This window comes from Tachysurus vachellii, chromosome 6 (assembly GCF_030014155.1).
Source record: "Tachysurus vachellii isolate PV-2020 chromosome 6, HZAU_Pvac_v1, whole genome shotgun sequence".
Taxonomy (NCBI): Eukaryota; Metazoa; Chordata; class Actinopteri; order Siluriformes; family Bagridae; genus Tachysurus; species Tachysurus vachellii.
The window spans coordinates 24,500,715-24,520,209 of NC_083465.1; the positions used below are offsets into that span (position 1 = coordinate 24,500,715).

General features: G+C 36.7%; 1 protein-coding gene across 2 annotated transcripts; it reads left to right on the forward strand.

The window, feature by feature from the left end:
- The first annotated feature begins 1,184 nt into the window (after window positions 1-1,184).
- On the forward strand, window positions 1,185-19,357 carry LOC132847611 (probable E3 ubiquitin-protein ligase HERC6). Of its 2 annotated transcripts, none has more exons than XM_060873062.1 (23): window positions 1,185-1,461; window positions 2,624-2,777; window positions 3,759-3,835; window positions 3,983-4,210; window positions 4,321-4,412; window positions 4,678-4,805; window positions 6,393-6,556; window positions 8,021-8,076; window positions 8,454-8,551; window positions 8,672-8,731; window positions 8,895-8,982; window positions 10,047-10,227; window positions 11,606-11,757; window positions 12,352-12,483; window positions 12,594-12,692; window positions 13,804-13,980; window positions 14,052-14,192; window positions 14,310-14,476; window positions 15,552-15,618; window positions 15,708-15,778; window positions 15,932-16,115; window positions 17,462-17,564; window positions 18,271-19,357. In XM_060873062.1, the coding sequence occupies exons 1-23, from the start codon at window positions 1,236-1,238 to the stop codon at window positions 18,486-18,488; spliced, it is 3,063 nt and encodes a 1,020-aa protein (XP_060729045.1). In that variant the 5' UTR covers window positions 1,185-1,235; the 3' UTR covers window positions 18,489-19,357. The 2 variants fall into 2 exon arrangements, with proteins under 2 accessions (XP_060729045.1, XP_060729046.1); XM_060873063.1 differs by having other exon boundaries at window positions 6,393-6,541.
- The last annotated feature ends 138 nt before the right edge of the window (window positions 19,358-19,495 follow it).

Here is a 19,495-nt window from a genome sequence, read left to right on the forward strand (position 1 = left end):
ATAATGCTAATAAATAAGTTAATTAATAATTTATTTTATTATTTAAATTAAAATGTATTTATTTATTAAAAACAATTTTAATGTTATTAAAAACATTATTTACATGTTGTCAGGCCCCAGGTTATGGAGGGAAGGAGACAGGCCCGTACGCAGGATAGCTTCAAATAAAGGGGTTTAATACATAAGGAAGGAAGGAAGGAAGGAAGGCAGACAAACATATCCACACCACACGGGGAACTAACGTAACGAAACTAATGAATCCGCGCTGCCATCGTCAACGCGGATCACATATACACACACAGACAAGTCAATCACACAATGGGGAACAGGTGTGGAGACAGGGAGGAGCAGACGAAGGCGGGGCAGACACGTGACAATAACAAAAACTTTAGCACGTGTCCAAAAGTCCGCGCTGATCCCTCACACATGCACAACCATACAATATATACAAAGACAGTTTTTTAGCGTTATATATATATATATATATGCTCGGGTTCTGTTCTCCGCAAAGCCTTGGGGAAGTCTCAATGAAACACGCCAGTCAGTCTTTCAAAGAGAAGTCCAAACTTTATTATGTCAAACATGAATATACTGTATATAGTAGTACAAAAAAGGAAGGATATAATGTGTGTGTGGAGCTTAATGCTAGTATCTGCAGAAGATACCTTGACCGTTATCAAGAAGCAAGAAACCTCCCAGCTGCAGTATCATGTTTTTCATAACTTCTTTCATAGCAGATGTGCTAAGGAGAGGAGGTTATGCTAAGGTCAAGGTATCTGTGTGTGTGTGTGTGTGTGTGTGTGTGTGTGTGTAAGAAAAGAACATTGTGCTTTGTACAGAAAGTCTGCAACATTATCAGAAAAGTATTTTATACAATTATTCTCACATCCAATATTATAATTTCCATAAGATAACCAATAAACTTTCCAATTCCTTTAATTTTAAATGAGATATTCATTATTATTATTACATATATAATATACATACATATACATATAATATACATACACATACATTTTTAATTTAAATCAATTATAAAACAATAACAATGTCAACGCTAAAGCAGAATCCCGACTGTTATCAGAATTATTTCTATTTATAATATAGGAGGAGGAGGAGGAGGAGGAGGAGGAGGAGCAGCGCCACCTGCAGGAAGTCTGGCAGCATTAGACTAAAAGAGACCAGACTGGTGAGGAGACAGCGGTTCATTCACACACCAGCGTCTGTGCAGCATCATGATGTTCTACTGCTGGGGAGACTCATCCAAAGGACAGCTCGCTTTACCCGGCACTGGGGTAAAAGCTACACCGACTTCAGTACCTTTGACTGAACAACTCATTCAGATCTCTTGTGGAGAACAACACACTTTATTCCTGACACCAAGCGGTCAGGTGCTCTCATGTGGCCGAAACTCTAAAGGACAGCTGGGGAGATCCAAGAGCAGAGACACCAAACTGCCAGGTAAACAAAGTAAACACAGACACAGAGAGCCAGAGTGTGGGGATAGATGATAACAGTGTGAAGCTTTACAAATGCTTTAGAAATAGAGAAATATACATATATAAATAAATAGAGCAAGAAAAACGTCATCAAGCTCCAGATTTGTTTTTGTTTTTACATTTCTTAGGAGAAAATGATGATTTAATATTGTTTAATATTATTTAATATACACTGTGGAAAGTAAAAAATAAAAATAAAAATAATAACAGGAATGTCTGATCTTTTCATTACTTTATTTATTTATTTATTTTGTTTATTTTAATAACTTTCGTTCTCGGTTAAGTGTTTAAGTTTCGGTTTCGTTTCTGTGGTTCTGCTCTCAGGAATACCTGGCACTCACACACACACACACACACACACACACACACACACACACACACACACACACACACACACACACACACACACACACACACACCTGAACCTAGTACACTGTTCAATTCACTTCAATTCTATTCAATTCAATTCTATTTATTTGTAAAATGGCTTTTAACAATTCACATTGTCTCAAAGCAGCTTTACAGAAGTATAGAAATAGAAGAATTTTTTTTTTTTTGAAGTTTAAAATGAAGTTACTATTTATCTCTAACATCTATCCCTGTCACCAATGAGCAAGCCTCTGCTGATGGTGGCACTGTTCCATTAAATACTGTAGAAAGAGGCTTTTGTTAACTGTTCAAGCTCTCTAGAGTTCTTTTAAAGGCACTACAGAGGTGCCAAAACTGCTATCTCTCTCTCTCTCTCTCTCTCTCTCTCTCTCTCTCTCTCTCTCTCTCTCTCTCTCTCTCTCTCTCTCTCTCTTTCTCTCTCTCTCTTTCTCTCTCTCTCTCTCTTTCAAACACACACACACACACACACACACACACACACACACACACACACACACACTGGATGTGGTAGCCTAGTCATTAAGGTGCTGGACTACCAATCAGAAGGTTGTGAGTTTGATTCCCATATTCACCATGGGGCCCCTGAGCAAGGCCCTTAACACTCAGTTGTATAAAATAAGATATAAAAAAAATTTAAGTTGCTCTGGACAAGGGCATCTGCTGTAAATGTAAATCTTTAATGGTCTCTCACTCCTAGTTTAGCTCTCTGTTTTCTTTTCTCCATCTTTCTGCAGTGAAGATTGAAGGTTTGGGATCTGTAGCTGCAATAGCATGTGGACAGGACCACAGTTTGGCTCTATGTGATTCAGGTCAAGTGTTTTCTTGGGGAGCAGGTGGAGAAGGTCAGCTGGGCATCTGCAGCCCGTTTGCAAAATGCCTCAAACCTATGTAAGTATAAGATAGTGTTCCAGCACCAGGGCCAACTGCAGACAGATGCTAAATGGCCCTAATGTTTTAGTGACCAAATCTTAGGTATTTTTATGTGAAGTAATCTGGTACCCTGTGAAAAAAAGTAGAAATCAACCCAATTATATTTCATTATAAATCTGACTACCTGACAGGAATCTCAGGTAGATTCCTGACCTGATACATACCAAGTCTTCTACCAAACTCAAGACTCTATTGTACCCTATACACTCACATCCAACATCCTTCATATTAACGCATTTCATACTGTATCCTGGAATATCTGATGCCACCCTGAGGAAGATAGGCTCCAATCTCTGAAGGGTATCCCTTCTCTGGAACTTTTTTCTTGCCGCTGTCTAAACCTTGTTTATTTCAAACTTATCTGGGTTTTTCAAACTGTTTGGGTGCAATATACTAATAAAATTGGTTTGAATCAGACTGGGGAGCACGGTGGCTTAGTGGTTAGCACGTTCGCCTCACACCTCCAGGGTCGGGGTTCGATTCCCACCTCCACCTTTTGTGTGTGGAGTTTGCATGTTCTCCCCGTGCCTCGGGGGTTTCCTCCGGGTACTCTGGTTTCCTCCCCCGGTCCAAAGACATGCATGGTAGGTTGATTGTCATCTAAGGAAAATTGTCCCTAGTGAATGAGAGTGTGTGTGTGCCCTGCGATGGGTTGGCACTCTGTCCAGGGTGTATCCTGCCTTGATGCCCAATGACGCCTGAGATAGGCACAGGCTCCCCGTTACCCGAGGTAGTTCGGATAAGTGGTAGAAGATGAATGAAATGAATGAATGAATGAATCAAACTAAATTATATCCCATGCCCCGTCACATGCCAGTCAGACTGTAAGTCTGTCCTTGGGCCTACTTAGTGTCTCTGGTTGTTCAAGGTTCAAAATATCTAACAATTTATAAATAACCTAATCATTTCTGAAACCTAAATATTGTTCTACTTTTTCAGGCTATCTCAGATACCTTTTCAGATCCAAGTGGTACAGGTGGCTTGTGGAAATGTCCATTCTTTAGCCCTAACCAAGGGTGAGTGTGTGGTGTAAATTTTTCAAAACTAGTAATCTTCTTATAACTAAACCAAATAAATGAATTTTGAACACTGAGAACATTGATCTGGATAATTATAATTGTGATGAAACATATTGATGAAACAAGAACATATCTGTCTTGAAGGAGGTGAAGTCTTTTCATGGGGTCTGAATAAATATGGGCAGCTGGGACTGGGGAAATCAGTGAACCTCCAGGCTCTCCCTGCCCTGATACCATCTCTTGTCGGAGTTCCAGTTATTCAGATCTCAGCTGGTGGAGCCCACACTATGGCGTTGACCCTCACAGATCAAGTGTTCTGCTGTGGCGCTAACAGTGTAGGCCAACTGGGTCTTAATAGGAAAGACGTAAACGGTACAGTTTTACAGAGAGCTAAGATCTCAGCTCTCGAGCATGGCTAAATCAATGTGATAAAATAAAGATAATAGATAATAGAATTTCTAATTAAATGTGGTATCTTACAGGTCGATTTACAATATGTGCTGTTCCAGCTTTGAGGAACTTCGGGGTTTCTTCCATCAGCTGTGGAGCAGCTCACACTGCTGTCCTCACTAAGGTATGGATTATGGAGGAACGAGACTCGGACAGAGAAAATACAAATGTGGATCAAGTTATATTTGTCTATATTGGCTTATATAATATCGGACAATGTATTATTCAGTGGCAATAGGCTAATATAATGGCAATTTTATTGTTTCTTTTAATGTGGGTTACGTGTGCTACAGAACTACAGTTACACAGATTCAACAGAAAATATAAATATTTGCTGTAGATAGAATTAATTACTATATTAACTTCTGAAAGTTTAATATTATTTACAGGTTGGAGAGGTGTACACATTCGGAGAGGGAGCTCATGGTCAACTTGGGCATAACTCCACCAATAACCAGCTTCTACCCAAGAAAGTTGAAGCAATTGATGCACCTGCTAAACAAGTAACCTGTGGCAGGTGATAAATAATTAAGCTTTACGTAGAACAGGTTCACTTTCATTTTCACAAAATAGAGAAGAATTTGCTTATGCAAACTACATGCAGATTTATTGGGTGTGTTAAGTCTAATAAAAAAAAAACATTTGCTGTAAATGACATCACATACAAATGGAAATAGTATTTGAATAATACATTGGCATGTGAGAATTGTTCTGCAGCGTCATAGAGATTCCCAGAAGAGTAAAACAGAAACTAATTGTATATCCTGATTGAAAGCAAAATAGGATTGTGTGTTTTCTGTTCATAAGCTTTATACGTATGAAGAAAGCCATTTTAAATGCTGTATAAATGCTGTTTGGAAGTGTGACCTCAGATGATTATGTATTAATTGTTTTGTTAAATTATGATTTTGCAAAACATTTTAATTATTATATTTTTATATAGCTACCAAACATCTAAAAAATGATAGGATATTTTTTGTCATCAAAGTGTTTCCAGCTGCTCTATACTCTGCCTTAGCTTTCTCACGCACTCCATGAGACACTGGCAGGAGATGTCTTGGAGATGATGCTTCTTATCGCTATTCCTGTTTCATGTCAAAATCCATGGAATTACAGATACCTCTCCAAATCATTTGGCATGTGCTCTCCTGGTATCATAGTAAGAAGAATTTGACTTCATTCATCAGTCTTTTCCTTACCCACAGCACCCCTATTACTGTCCTTGTAGACTTCAAACTCCTATCCAAATAAACTCCAGTCCTCTTGCCTTCTACTTCTTCTGTATTCTTCTCCTTGTCATTCATCTGCCCTCCCAGATGCACGCTAGAAAATGCCCTGGACCTTCTCTTCCAGCTACAGACAACATTGTTACCCCATTCCACATGGTTTCCTTCATCATCATCTTCCCTATCCTGACCAAATCTAGCTATCAATATTGCTTCACCCTAAATAGCTTCACCCTATCGTCCTTGCCAAACCTTGATTCTCTTTTCTCCCTACCTTTGGAGTTAGCCAGAGACTCTGCCCACTTCCCTCATCCATGGACCTTCTGTACTCTCTATATTTTACACCCAGGAACATTTCTTGACATGTTCTTTTGGCTATTAGATGTGTTACACAGAGCAGCAAGTAAGAGTAAGCAGTAAGAACCACAGCAAATTGACAGCAAATTTAATTTATTCAATATACTGAGAGGATTTGACTTTTTATCCGATTAGTTACATTTATTTTCTAGAATGTCTGCAGCCTGTTATGTCACATATAAACCATAGAGACCATGGTCCTTTTACATAAAATCATTACAGTACGTAAAGCTTCACTATATTTAATGATTACACACATTGATTACAGACTTTCTGTGTAAGTGGGTGAGATAATAGAAGAAGTGCATTAGTATAAACATAAAACTTGTATAAACATAAAACTTGTAATAATCCAGGACTTATGAGTAGAAAAGACTTTATTTCTGATGATGTTGCTTTGTTTCTTTTCTTCATATGGCACTGAGAAATTAATAATATGTATTTTCATGTTTCAGTATTCAGTCAGTGCTGTCAATCTGCCAAACTACTAATTTTTTTACTGTTATTCTACAACATGACAGCCACCACACTCTGGTTCTGATGCCGTCTGGTATGCTCTTCACGTTTGGCCGTGATGCCCAAGCCCAGGCGAGTGGTGGCACTGAGAACAGCCTGCAGCCAGTAAGACTGGATGGAGACTGGATCAGCTCAGGAGCAGGGATACCCACAAGTACACAAGGATTCAGTACATCTATTTATTTGGCTGATTTTACCCAGAGTGCATTCAAGATCAAAATTAATATAACATATGCATATACTGTATGCTACAGAGCTAAGGAACATGTTTGACATGAAATGTAGGTGAAGGCAGATACTGTTTTTATTACTATAGTGTAAAAAAGAACACATAATCAGTGAAACATGTAGTGAGAAGCAAATGCATATACACTATGAAAAAAACACAACATCAACAGAAGTTAGACAAAGAAACAGAGAAACACAGGTACAGTATGTAATTAAAGATGGCTAATGAACCGGTAGAGATTTTGTGAGTATGATTAAGGTGAGAAATGTAAAACCATCAAAAGAGTGACATCTGGTGTTCTGGTGGTGGATTGGGGTGATGGATATAATTGTCCTGAGTGGGTATGTTAACATAACATAATCATAACATTAATGCAAACTTCAGTAGTGCTAACTAAATAAGTTTGTTCCTCCCCAAAACCAATTTTTGCCTTCAGATTATTGTAAAGTTTACATTGTTTAATCAAAACTCATCACTGTAATGCATTACAAAACATAAAACAATGTAAAACAAAACAGACAAAAACTGCCAGCCCGAACAATTCCTCTCCAGTCCAACAGATGACATCCTAACCCATTGTTAAGAGTAAACTCTGCAAATTAAGTGCTTTAGTTAAACTGCATGTCAGAATGGCTAAAGGTTTTAAAAGCCAGTGATTTTGCTAGAAGTTTGCCGAATCTCAAATTTCAACCAAATGTCAAATTTCAACCTTTCCTTTGGAGTTCTTCAGATCATACCCAAATACTAAAGTCTAGGCTAATTTGGATCGAAAGTTTAGACACTTTCTTTGTAAATATAATGTACATGTCATTGGTCCGGGGGCACGGTGTCTTAGTGGTTAGCACGTTCGCCTCACACCTCCAGGGTTGGGGGTTCGATTCCCGTCTCCACCTTGTGTGTGTGGAGTTTGCATGTTCTCCCTGTGTATCCGGGTACTCCGGTTTCCTCCCCCGGTCCAAAGACATGCATGGTAGGTTGATTGGCATCTCTGGAAAATTGTCCGTAGTGAATGAGAGTGTGTCTGTGTGTGCCCTGTGATGGGTTGGCACTCTGTCCAGGGTGTATCCTGCCTTGATGCCCGATGACGCCTGAGATAGGCACAGGCTCCCCGTGACCTGAGATAGTTCAGATAAGCGGTAGAAAATGAGTGAGAGTGAGTGAGATGTCATTGGTCCTTATCAGATTAATTTCCCCACTTTTTTAGTATTAAAACAGCTACAATTAGACATTTTAATTCACTGTTTTCTTTCAAACATAGAAAAGCTGTTATAAAGGACATGGCATGTGAATGTATAAACAAACTGTAAATGATAAGTTTGACAGGTTTACTTACCTGTTTAATCCAAATTTATGCTACATACTTTCATCTGTATTAATTATTACATATCTTTTTTATTTAAATAGAAATGCAGATATCATCTGGCTACAGTTCTAACTTTCTTTTCTTTCCAACGTCCAAGGTAAACAGACTTTCTGTATATTACTTTATATTTCTTTCATTGTTTTTTTATCTGTGTTTCTGTCTTCGTGTAAATGAAAGGCAGCTGAAATAATCTCAAAAGATACTAAATTTCAACTAAAATTAAAAGCAAAGGTTAAGAAAGCATATGCAAACAAACCTTAAAGAAAAGTTCCACCCCAGACATATTTATATTGAAATATTTCTGATATGTTTATTAGTGCTTAATAAAATGACCAGTTGCATTGCTAGTTTATAATGGAAGAAGAAAACAAATCTGTCATTTTAGGCATAAAGATAATGGTCAAGTTTCAGTGAAAGCACATAAAAACATTTACATTTTTTCTTTTTCTTTCTTCTTTTTTTTTTTTTGGTTAGACCAATATTCTTGGTGAGCCAATTGGGAAACTTGAAGAGGCGAAAGTGCAGAGATGGCTTACAATGTTGGACTGTGAAAGCATCAAAGAAATGAAAAAGTGTGAACAAATTGGATTCATTCTATATTTGGAAAATGCTAGTTGATTAACAATCTGGAATTGAATTATGCAAATTATGGATGAATATATTTTTCATGATGCAATATATTTTTACCACAGGGAGGTTTCCTTGACGTTTGCCACAAGTTCAAATCTTGTTGCCTGCTTCATTAAGGACAGGTAAATCTGTGCAGTCAAAACAGTGGCATATAAAATGTGCTACCGACAAATTAGTGGTATAAAAATAAATATTTTATTATCTCTGTTTGTTTCTGGTCTTTGCTCATTGTGCTCTTAATAACTATTTTATGACTTCCTGTCCCTGATTTTTTGTATTTAATAGGAATACTCCAGGTACTCTTCGGGTTGATGTGAATGCTGCTAGCCAGACTTTTGACCAACTCCTGAAGATTCCCTGGATCAAGAATTCAGTTGAGTTTAAAAATTACATAGGGTGTAATTACATACACATTTTCTAGTGATATCAAATCCATCTGCTCACTGAGATGCCTGAAGTGCTTCTTAACAAGCATTTAATATTTGAAGGCTTTATCTTCATTCATTCATCTTCTACTGCTTATCCGAAATACCTCGGGTCACGGGGAGCCTGTGCCTATCTCAGGCGTCATTGGGCATCAAGGCAGGATACACCCTGGACAGAGCGCCAACCCATCACAGGGCACACACACACACTCTCATTCACTCACGCAATCACACACCACGGACAATTTTCCAGAGATGCCAATCAACCTACCATGCATGTCTTTGGACCGGGGGAGGAAACCGGAGTACCCGGAGGAAACCCCCGAGGCACGGGGAGAACATGCAAACTCCACACACACAAGGTGGAGGCGGGAATCGAACCCCGACCCTGGAGGTGTGAGGCAAACGTGCTAACCACTAAACCACGGTGCCCCCTGGCTTTATCTTCAACCACTAAAATTCTATGTAAGGTCCTGACTTATTTTATATCAACCTGCGGCCATAAATTAATTTCATTTGTTTAAACTTATTGAACACGTCTGATTCTCAATCTGATGTCTTTTCCTTCTTTTTTCAATTCAATTTCAGTCCACAAGGCCAACCTTAAACACTGTAAATGAGTTTGGTCAGGGCTGGTTCAAGCCCCCTATTTTGTAGTTTTAATTCCTTTTTAAAGGCAGCTATTGATTAACAGAGATCTTCGTAGTTCTCTGACTATTATGAATTTAATTGAATTTCGGAGAAGTGTTGGCTCAAGTGTCTGGATTAGGGTTCAAGCCCCACCACTGTCAAGCTGCCCCGTTGGACCCTTAAACAAAGGTCCTTAACCATTTCTGCTCCAGTGGTTCTGTATCATGTCTGACCCCAACCTCCAAAAGCTGGGATATGTGAAGAAAGAATTTCACTGTGCTATAATGTACATATGACAAAAAAAAGCTTCTTCTATACTGTAAATCTGCTGATCAATTTGCGTTGATTTATTGTCACCTACATTACTGTTCTTTTACCTCAGATGAACTTCACACAAATCGTGGAAGTCCTTTTGTATGCTGCTAAATCGATGAGGTGTCCTGAAGTCTTCCTGCTTCTGCCCACATGCTCCATCCTTCACGAACAGCAAAATGTCATTGGACTGGTGTTACCATTAGCTGTAGCCATCACAGACCTCAATGACAATGCTATGAAAACCTTGAGTAAGAATTTAATGCCGTTATTCAGTCATACACACACTCAATTCTGTATAGATCTCGGTTAGAAATACAGGTCATATGGAGAAGAATCCATGCTTATTCATGGAAAGGTACCAAAGGAAGTCACAATTCAGTTCAATTCAATTTTATTTTTGTAGCGCATTTGTCCATTGCCCCAAGGTACACTGAGAGGAACTGAAAGGGAACTCATCCTCATTTGGGTGAAAGAGCGAGAGAGAGAGAGAGCGAGAGCGAGAGAGAGAGAGAGAGAGAGAGAGAGAGAGAGAGAGAGTCGTATTAATAGTTTTCCAGTTTTGTAGTTTTGAGCATGATGAGAGCTTCTTTCATCCTGTCTCCCACCTCTCCCCATTTCAATTAGATTATCTGAAAAGATTAAAAATTTTGACGTTAAAGGTGGAGTGCACGATGTTTGAAAAATGCTTCAGAAAACGTGTAGCCAATTAGCAGAAAGGGGCGTGTCTTGTCAATATGCGGCAGAGAGAGTGTCCAGTGCGCATGTCTGATATTAGCAGAAAGCGACTGAACTATTGACATGGTGGATACCTGCCTTTACCTCTGCCTCGGGTTGTAGGTGTTGAATGTCATCTTCTGTGTGAAACAGAGCTAAACCTTTCATGGTACAACACACAATACTACAAAAACACATTTTGTATTATCATAGTATTACTCATTGAGTTCATTTATTGATAGAAATCGGCCAGCTGCACCAACAGGTTCTGCCATAATAGTTGCCTGGGTTGCGTATGTATGTGTGGGGCGGAGCTATCAAAACAGGGGTGACACCCATTTGGGTTAGGGGCGTGTTTGTTTTGGTGATTTCAAATGTCAACATTGGCTTTCAAACATCGTGCACCCCACCTTTAAACATTAAGATTAATAACACAGTTTATAACACATATTGTTAGATTTTCCTAAATGCTTCTAATACATAAAGCAAAGCAAGCAGGAAGAAAATATTCTTAAACAAAAGGTAGGTACCATTAGAACCTCCTACTGGAGACCCTACAAAATGCAGGAAGTGCCATTTGGTTCACACCTTTATGGTACCAATAGTATGGTACATTTGGAACAATGTAACATCAGATGTTGATTACACAAGAAAGGATTAAACCTTCAATTAAATCTTCAATATAAACAGCTTCTCAGACATTTGAGCTTTTTTATAGCATACATTATTAATAGAAACAGAATAGAGATTTGAAATTTAAGATGCTTTCCACCCAAGTATACTGAGAAAGCCAAAGCCAAAATTCAAGACTAAACTTTTGAGAGTCATTTTTGATGCAAATGTTTATAATTGCTTGTAGAGATCATAAACAAGTTTATATATTAACTGGTTTATGTGTTCTGTGACCTACAGAGGAACAATGGTCCTCAATGGATGCCAACATTATGACCAAACACATCTGCATGTGGAAACAAGCACTTGCCTTCCTCCTGAGCTCCAATGTGTGGGTCAATTATAACCCTGGTGTAAAAGCAGTGCTGGAAGTCCTCAAGTTACTTTACAGGGTCAGTATATAGTTTTTGATGTCCTCATACACACTTATTATACAGATAGAATATTTCTGTATATTTCAGAATATTAGAATAATAGCATATTTAGAAACGTAGTCAGAATAGTCAGAAACATTTTTATGGGTGTCATATATGTAGCAAAAAATGTTCAAAAATATTAACAGAAAAGACAAAAATGTCTTTACTTTAAATCTTTTAAGATAAAAGTGAACCAGAATAATGGGTGTTAAATAATTATTACAGTATTAAAGGAGCTATAACAACTACATTTATGTACGTTTATATAAACAACCTGTGCTATTGTGCAAAATTGCTATTTTACAAAATGGATGAGTAACATTTGAACATATGAAGCAAGTATAAAAAGATTCAGGCTATTTATGGAAAAGATTTAGTGTTAGCTACACTTTCATTATTTTTCATAATCCACACAAACCTCTTGATTAAATTTTGCACTTTGTTATTCATAAATCTAAGAAGTGACAGATGTAAGAACTAGATTTCTGAACTAATATAAGAACAATACATTTAATAAAAACTGAAATGATTTATAAACTATAGATTTTTTTTATGGTATTCCATTCAAAGGCAAACAAAAGGGCAACTGAGTCGAGGAGGATTCCTTTTAGTGAGTTCTACATAGAAGAGATCGGCACCACACCTCAGCTACTCGGGTCTGATTTTTTGATATGGACAAACATTAGACTTGGACATGTTAAGGTAAAATTTACAGTGTACAGAGTGGAAAAAACAAGAATCATTCCAATGAAACAGGGAGCAAGATGATGTAACCATATTCATTTTCCTACTTTATTTTTAATGATGGACAGGAAGAGGATGAGACATCTGCCATTTTCTGCCGCTACCCATTTCTCCTGGACCTGGCAAGCAAAATCAGCGTTTTTAAATACATCGCTACAGCTACCCAGGTATACCTGTTTATGACATTTTGGCTTTATTCAGAGCAGTTTACATTTTATCTTATTTCTATAACTGAGATGTTGAAGGCTTAGGACCTTGTCAAGGCCCCAGCAGTGATAACTCGGTGGAGCCTTGTGGTGATGCTAGATAGGAGGGCAAAAATTTAAAATATCTATTAATAGCTCAACAAGTAAATACTGTAATTAGCTTTGACCAGTTATTATATCATTATATCCCAAGGCCTTATTAATAATAACAATAATAATAATAATAATAATAATAATAATAATAATAATAATAATAATAATAAATAACTAAATTATAAGTATATAAATTTTATTAGAATATATTGGAAATATAAGTATTTACTTACCTAACAGCAATATTTATTTATTTATTTATTTATTTATTTATTTATTTATTTATTTATTTGTTTGTTTGTTTGTTACTTTTTCAAGCCTGTAATGCTCAACTAAGCTCATTCTGCAGCTCTTTTAAATAGCAAGCACTGTAACAGAAATGTTGTAACGCTTTCATTTAAACCAAATACAATCCAAGCAAACTTATGCCTTTTTGTGCCATTTATACTGTGGCAACATGTGCCCAATCTATCAACTTTTAGTAAATAATAAATAATAATATTGTAAATAGTCCATTTCATTTACATTCAATAGTCCATATCATGACCGCTCATGACTTAAAATAAACCTGAATCTGTCAGAAAACCTGCTGAATCCACATCACTGGGCTCATTATTTCTAAGCCCAAAGTTTGGCTTCATATTATTCTGTGTTCTTCATTCTTCATACCATTCTCACTTAGTTTAAAAAAATAAAGTTAACTCACTACTATTATTATATAAATTACAATTAATTTAAATGAATGAATTTTAGAAAGACAGCGGTCTTTTAGCCCATTGTTACAGGACACCTAATGTGGACACCCTATGTGTAAAGTTCTTTTAATTAGTCATTAATTTAAATCAACCTTCACAAAACTGAGCATTTCTGTTTTCGTTGTGGCTAATCGAATTCAGCATGACACACGTATCATAATTTATGTTATGCCATTTTTGGTGAAACCCAGACAAACAATAATTGTATTACTTTCACGATCCAGATGAGTCATCAGATTATCCACAATAGTGTGGTGGCTGGTGGAGTCTTTCAAAAGATGCACAACTGTGAGGTCCCGACACCGATCCTCCAGCTGAAAGTGAGACGCACTGCGCTGCTTGAGGATACATTCAGGCAACTTAACAATGCAGACCATGACAACTTCAAAAAAACTTTAGTGGTAAGAAAAATACTGTCATATCAAGTACATGTGACAAATACACGATTGGTCAACTTCCATTTATCTTTCAGGTAAAGTTTGTAGAAGAAGACAAACTGACAGACGTTAACAGACGGGATTTTTTTATCCATGCTTTCAGTGAGCTTTTGGCTCCTAAATCAGAGATGTTCATGTACAATGACAGACAAACAATGATCTGGTTTCCTGCCAAGGTACCTAATACATTTCAATCAAAACACAGGGTGTTGCACATGCTTAGTCATTTGTTCATGAAGACTTACATTATATGTACATGCTTACGTTATATTCTTCTGACAATTTCTTTTTAGCCAACACTTGAATTAAAACAGTACTTCCTGTTTGGGATCCTCTGTGGCCTAGCCCTCTACAGCAACAACATAGTGCACATGCCCTTTCCTCTGGCCTTTTTTAAGAAGCTGGTCAATGTAAAGCCTACTCTGGATGATATGACTGAGTTCATCCCTGTGATCGGAAAGTAAGATACACACTGTTGCTTACATTTTCTTAGTGTATTTTAATATAAAAAGACATACACACAAGGATGCAGAGTTCAACACACCCTGTATATGCCAGTTGCCTACACCACTATCATTAGGCCTGCAAATAGGACTCCAAAAAACTTAAAGCTTGATCTTAGCCATTATTCTTTTATTTGTGCAACAGTAATTGTGTCACTGTTTATTCTAAATAATATGTGATTGCAATCAAAAAGAAGTCAAGAAGCTTTTATTTTCATTCCAAACATATATACGTAGCTGATATAGTACATAGTGAAATGAAACAACGTTTCTCCAGGAATGTGGTGCTACATAAGACAACACAGAGTTTAGGGCTGAAAGTCAGTTGTCGTAGTCACATAAAGTGTGCAACCTAGTGTAAAAATTGCGAGACAAAAGACAACGAAGACAGACAATACAAAACATTACAGGACAAGTACACAAAATAGCACCATCCAGCATGCATCTGTATATTATACAGTACATTGTGCAATAATATAGGAATCTGAACAAAGAGGGTTCTTGTAAACATATATACATGTGTGTAATAGCAGCTTGAAGTTCAAGATTTGATTAGTATTGCTTAATAAACTAATCAAGCATTACCAATAAACTATGTTATTACAGAGAATTTCTTAATAGGTAATAAAAGAGACCTACAGTCAGTGATAATATAGTGCTACTCATTCACTACTTATTAGTTCCTACATAGAATCCTAAGAGTAACCGTATTGTAAAGTGTTAAACATGCTAAATATGCTTTTATACAATATATGGTGCAATATTCTTATATTCTTATACAACAGACCAATATAATATAATATCCAGTTCTCATCATACTTTATATATTGTGACACAGACAAAATTTGGGAAACTAATCACACAGGAGTCGAGTTAATCACCTTAACAACCAAGACACAGGATTATATAAAGGAATTTATTTGTGGATTATCAAATGTTAATACTTATTCATTTTTCAGTTTAAAGTTGAAACTTTTCTTGTTATCGAACAAACTACTTATCGGTTTTATTGTCTGTTTACTTTTTCTTCAGGGGTTTGCATTGCATTCTTCATGAGTACCCTGATGATGTTGTTGATGACTTGGACATCCCTTTCTGTGTATGAGACAAATTGTATAAAATGACAGTCTAGCAGTTTGCTATATTAAATTTACAAGTAAATAAAAGTATTTTTCCTTTCAATCTCAGGTGCACTGGGATGGTGCTGATGTGGAGTTGGAGTCCCACAAAAATGGACAATCTGTGACAAGTTATAACAAGTAAACTTTTCTGAACATTAAAACATCTTGAACATTTGAAGGATTAGACTTGCTTTTGCAATTGTGACATTTTTAACTTAAATCGTATATGTTAATATATTATACATTAAATATTGATTCCCGTCTTTTTGTTGTACGTAAATATTTGAACAGGAAGGAGTTTGTGGAAGCGTATGTAGATTACGCAATGAACAAGTCGGTGGAGAAGGTGTTTAATGAGTTTAAGAGAGGATTCTACAAAGTGTGTGATGAAGATGTGGTGAACTTCTTCCAACCGGAGGAGCTCAGAGGAGTGATGGTGGGAACAGAGGAATATGACTGGGACACATTCAGACAGGTGAAATACTGATAAATATTTTTGGAAGTATTCTGGAATTGTTCTCATTATTTCATAATTTCATCAAATATTTTTCCTGATTAAGCTGCAAAAAAAAACAATTCGTTATAGTGATCTAACTAAATACGGATACGTTATTTTGAATCAATACATAATGTCTTTTGAACAGACAAAAAAATACAGATGCATTTTTTATTTTTTTTGGAAAGAAGCATAGCAGGAATTTCAGACCTACAGTAAGTTTTAGTTATAATAATTCAAACTTGGCAGAGCTTGATCTGTGGATCCTCCTCCTTTCTTTGTTCCATGTGTTTAAACTTTCAGTATCTGTCAGCTTGTGTGGGAAGCATCACTGTGCACTGTGATCTCTACAGTTCATTTTAGATGGGCCAGTTCAGTCCAGAAGAGTTCTTGCATTTGATTTTTTCGATTTTTCAAGGAGTGTTTCATAACTTCATCTTGTCATAAATTTAGCTACAAAGCACTGCTGAAAACATTCCCATAGAGTGATGTGTTTCATCATGTGGTTAGAAGTGGCCAGGGGATGAGTGGTGCTTGGTTTCCTCCAGATGTAATGCTTAGATTTTTTTTTGTTTTTATCAGAACATAGAACATAGTTTCTCCTTGTCTCAGAGCTACCAGAGAGACACCAATGTCATACCAGATAAACAGAACAAGATGAAAAGGCTTAGGTACAAGCACACAGAGCATCATTTCACAACCATACTGAGAATAAAAGTCTCCATTTTAAAGAGTCTGTGTGTGATTTGGAACAGGTCTGAATTATTAACAGCTCAGTGACTGTGAAAGTAACAGAGTTCTTGCGTTTTGGGAGGTGTAGTTCAGGGTGACTGGGGATGTGTTAACCTAGTGGTTAAGGTGTTAGACTACTGATTGGAGGGTTGCAAGTTCAAATCCAAGTTCCACCAAACTGCCACTGCTCAAGCAAGGCCTTTAACCTTCAATTGCTCAGTTTTATAAAATGAGATAAAAATTTAAGTCGCTCTGGAAAAAAATGCTGTAAATGTAAAAATGGGTGACTGTTTTTGTAGGCTGTTGTGTGTTCTGGGAAACAGAGTTCTATGTGGATGTGGAAAGTTGACCTGACACCATATTTGCTCAGTTCGTCTGGACTGTGGCATGCCTATCCATGGGGCTTTTAAATAGATTTACGTGTACCGTTACAAATCAAAGAAACTTACCAATATTTCTCTTTGTTGTTCTTCATAAAGTCGTAGAACTTTGTGACAACAATATTATAGAGTATTTTTGCAGATGGATTTCATTTATTTTGAGTATGATCCAGTTATTATTATGTATAGACCTTGTGTATTTCTTTAATACAGAATACAAAATATGTTGGACAATACCACGAGAGACATCCGACTATCATTGCATTCTGGGAGGTATTCGAGGAGCTGACACAGGAGCAAAAGAAAGCCTTTCTCTGTGAGTACAGTTCATTTTTAACATCTTTTGGAAACTTGGAAAAAAGTTTGGTATGTTTGCAGGGATGTAGTCATTGTGCTTCCAGCTTACATGGGAAGTACTGCATGGAAGTATCTTTCTAATGCTCAGCTACTCCTGTAAATCTGTTTCCACAAACAAAGCAGATCAATCTGTAATAGTCAAATTTCCTGACATTCATTAAAATAAACCAGCAAATTATCCTGTCATGACTTCACAGCTTTTCTAGATATCACATGCAGCTCAATAGATTAGCCTTAGTGAGCTAGCTTTTCATGTTATATACTGAATAGTATTTGAGTTTAGATTTAAAAAAATGGTGTTAGTTTAGGATCCAACCTTAGCTAATCTAGTAAACTAGGAAGTGACCTTGCATAATGTTTTTTAAAATGTATCCCAGTATGACAGGTCACATCAACATCTACAACTACTGATAAAGCATACTAGCTGCATACTAGCTTTCCATAGTGTAAATATGGTGGACCACAAAATGCCGGTGCAACATACTGTGTAATGTGTAATGCCTCAATTATATCCATCAAAAATAAACCCAACATATTCAGATGTAATATTCCTCCATGTACATGGTCTAAACTAAACATTTAACCCCTAAACAAGTTCCTTAATCTCCTAGAACCATTCTATAATACTCTCACATGACATTTTTTTTTCTTTCCTCTTTTTCCAGTGTTTCTAACAGGCTGTGATCGTGTGCCTGTCCTTGGGATGGATCAGGTTAGGATGACTGTGTTGGAACGCCCTAACTTTACCCAGAACCACCTGCCTGAGTCCCTCACCTGCCATTCTCATTTCATGCTTCCTCCTTATGAAAGCAAGCAGCGTCTGGAGGCAAAACTTCTTGAAGCGATAAACCACAACCAAGGCTTCTGGATAGAAGATGCATAGATATTTAGGTCATGAATTTTAGATATTTAGGTCATGCATGGCTCTACATCTTATGGACTATATTATATACTATTTCTTGCTTAACAGTTTGCTTATTATACAGATAGTTCCCGAGTTATGAAGGAGATGCATTCTGAGGAACCCATCGTAAATAGAAAATATCACAAATCAAATTATGACCTAGCCTACCTAGGAGTATGGGATAATGCAATCTAATAGAATGTTTGTTCAGTAAATAATATATCTGCTATAAAAACTTTAGCAATGACCATAACCATAAAACAAAAATGACCGTAACCATAAAATGAGCCGTTAAAGCTGTGTATCACACATACATTGATGTATCGTATTGTCTTTTACTCACCAAGATTCTGTTTATTTGCATATTTGAACAACGTTATGTTGTTGATGGCTACATTAACTTAGTTATAGGAAGAAAAACGAATTGTACCAAATACATGTCTCTATCGTCTATCATATTTCGGGTCGTATCGGTATTATGTTATATATTATGTTGCTTGCGAGTACTGATGAACTAAAATCTCAGATAACTAACACTAGTTTTCTTGTGCGTTAGTATATATTGCATTTGTAATGTTGACCATGTTGCAGATGAATTACAAAGATTATTTGCATCACTTACAAAGTAGAAGAAGGAAACTCTATGTTTATTAAACTCTATGTATATCATTTATGTTCTTGCATGTATAATTTGTTCTTATTAGCTGAGGTGAGTGCTAAATTAAACTACTGCGTAATTGCTTGTCCAATAACACTGATTACTAACACTGAATAAAGATAATGAGAAGCATTGCTAAACTGTTCATAATGCAACACAAACCTAAAATAAAAGTATGTTCTGTTTATGACGTCAATGTGAATGTAAAGTTTTTAAATGCTTTATTACTTTATTCAAATGCTTTTAGCATGGGAGGTGTAAATGTGTGGAACAGAAAGTCTTTCTATGTATATCCTTATATTCTAAGCTATAACCTTAATGAACCTAG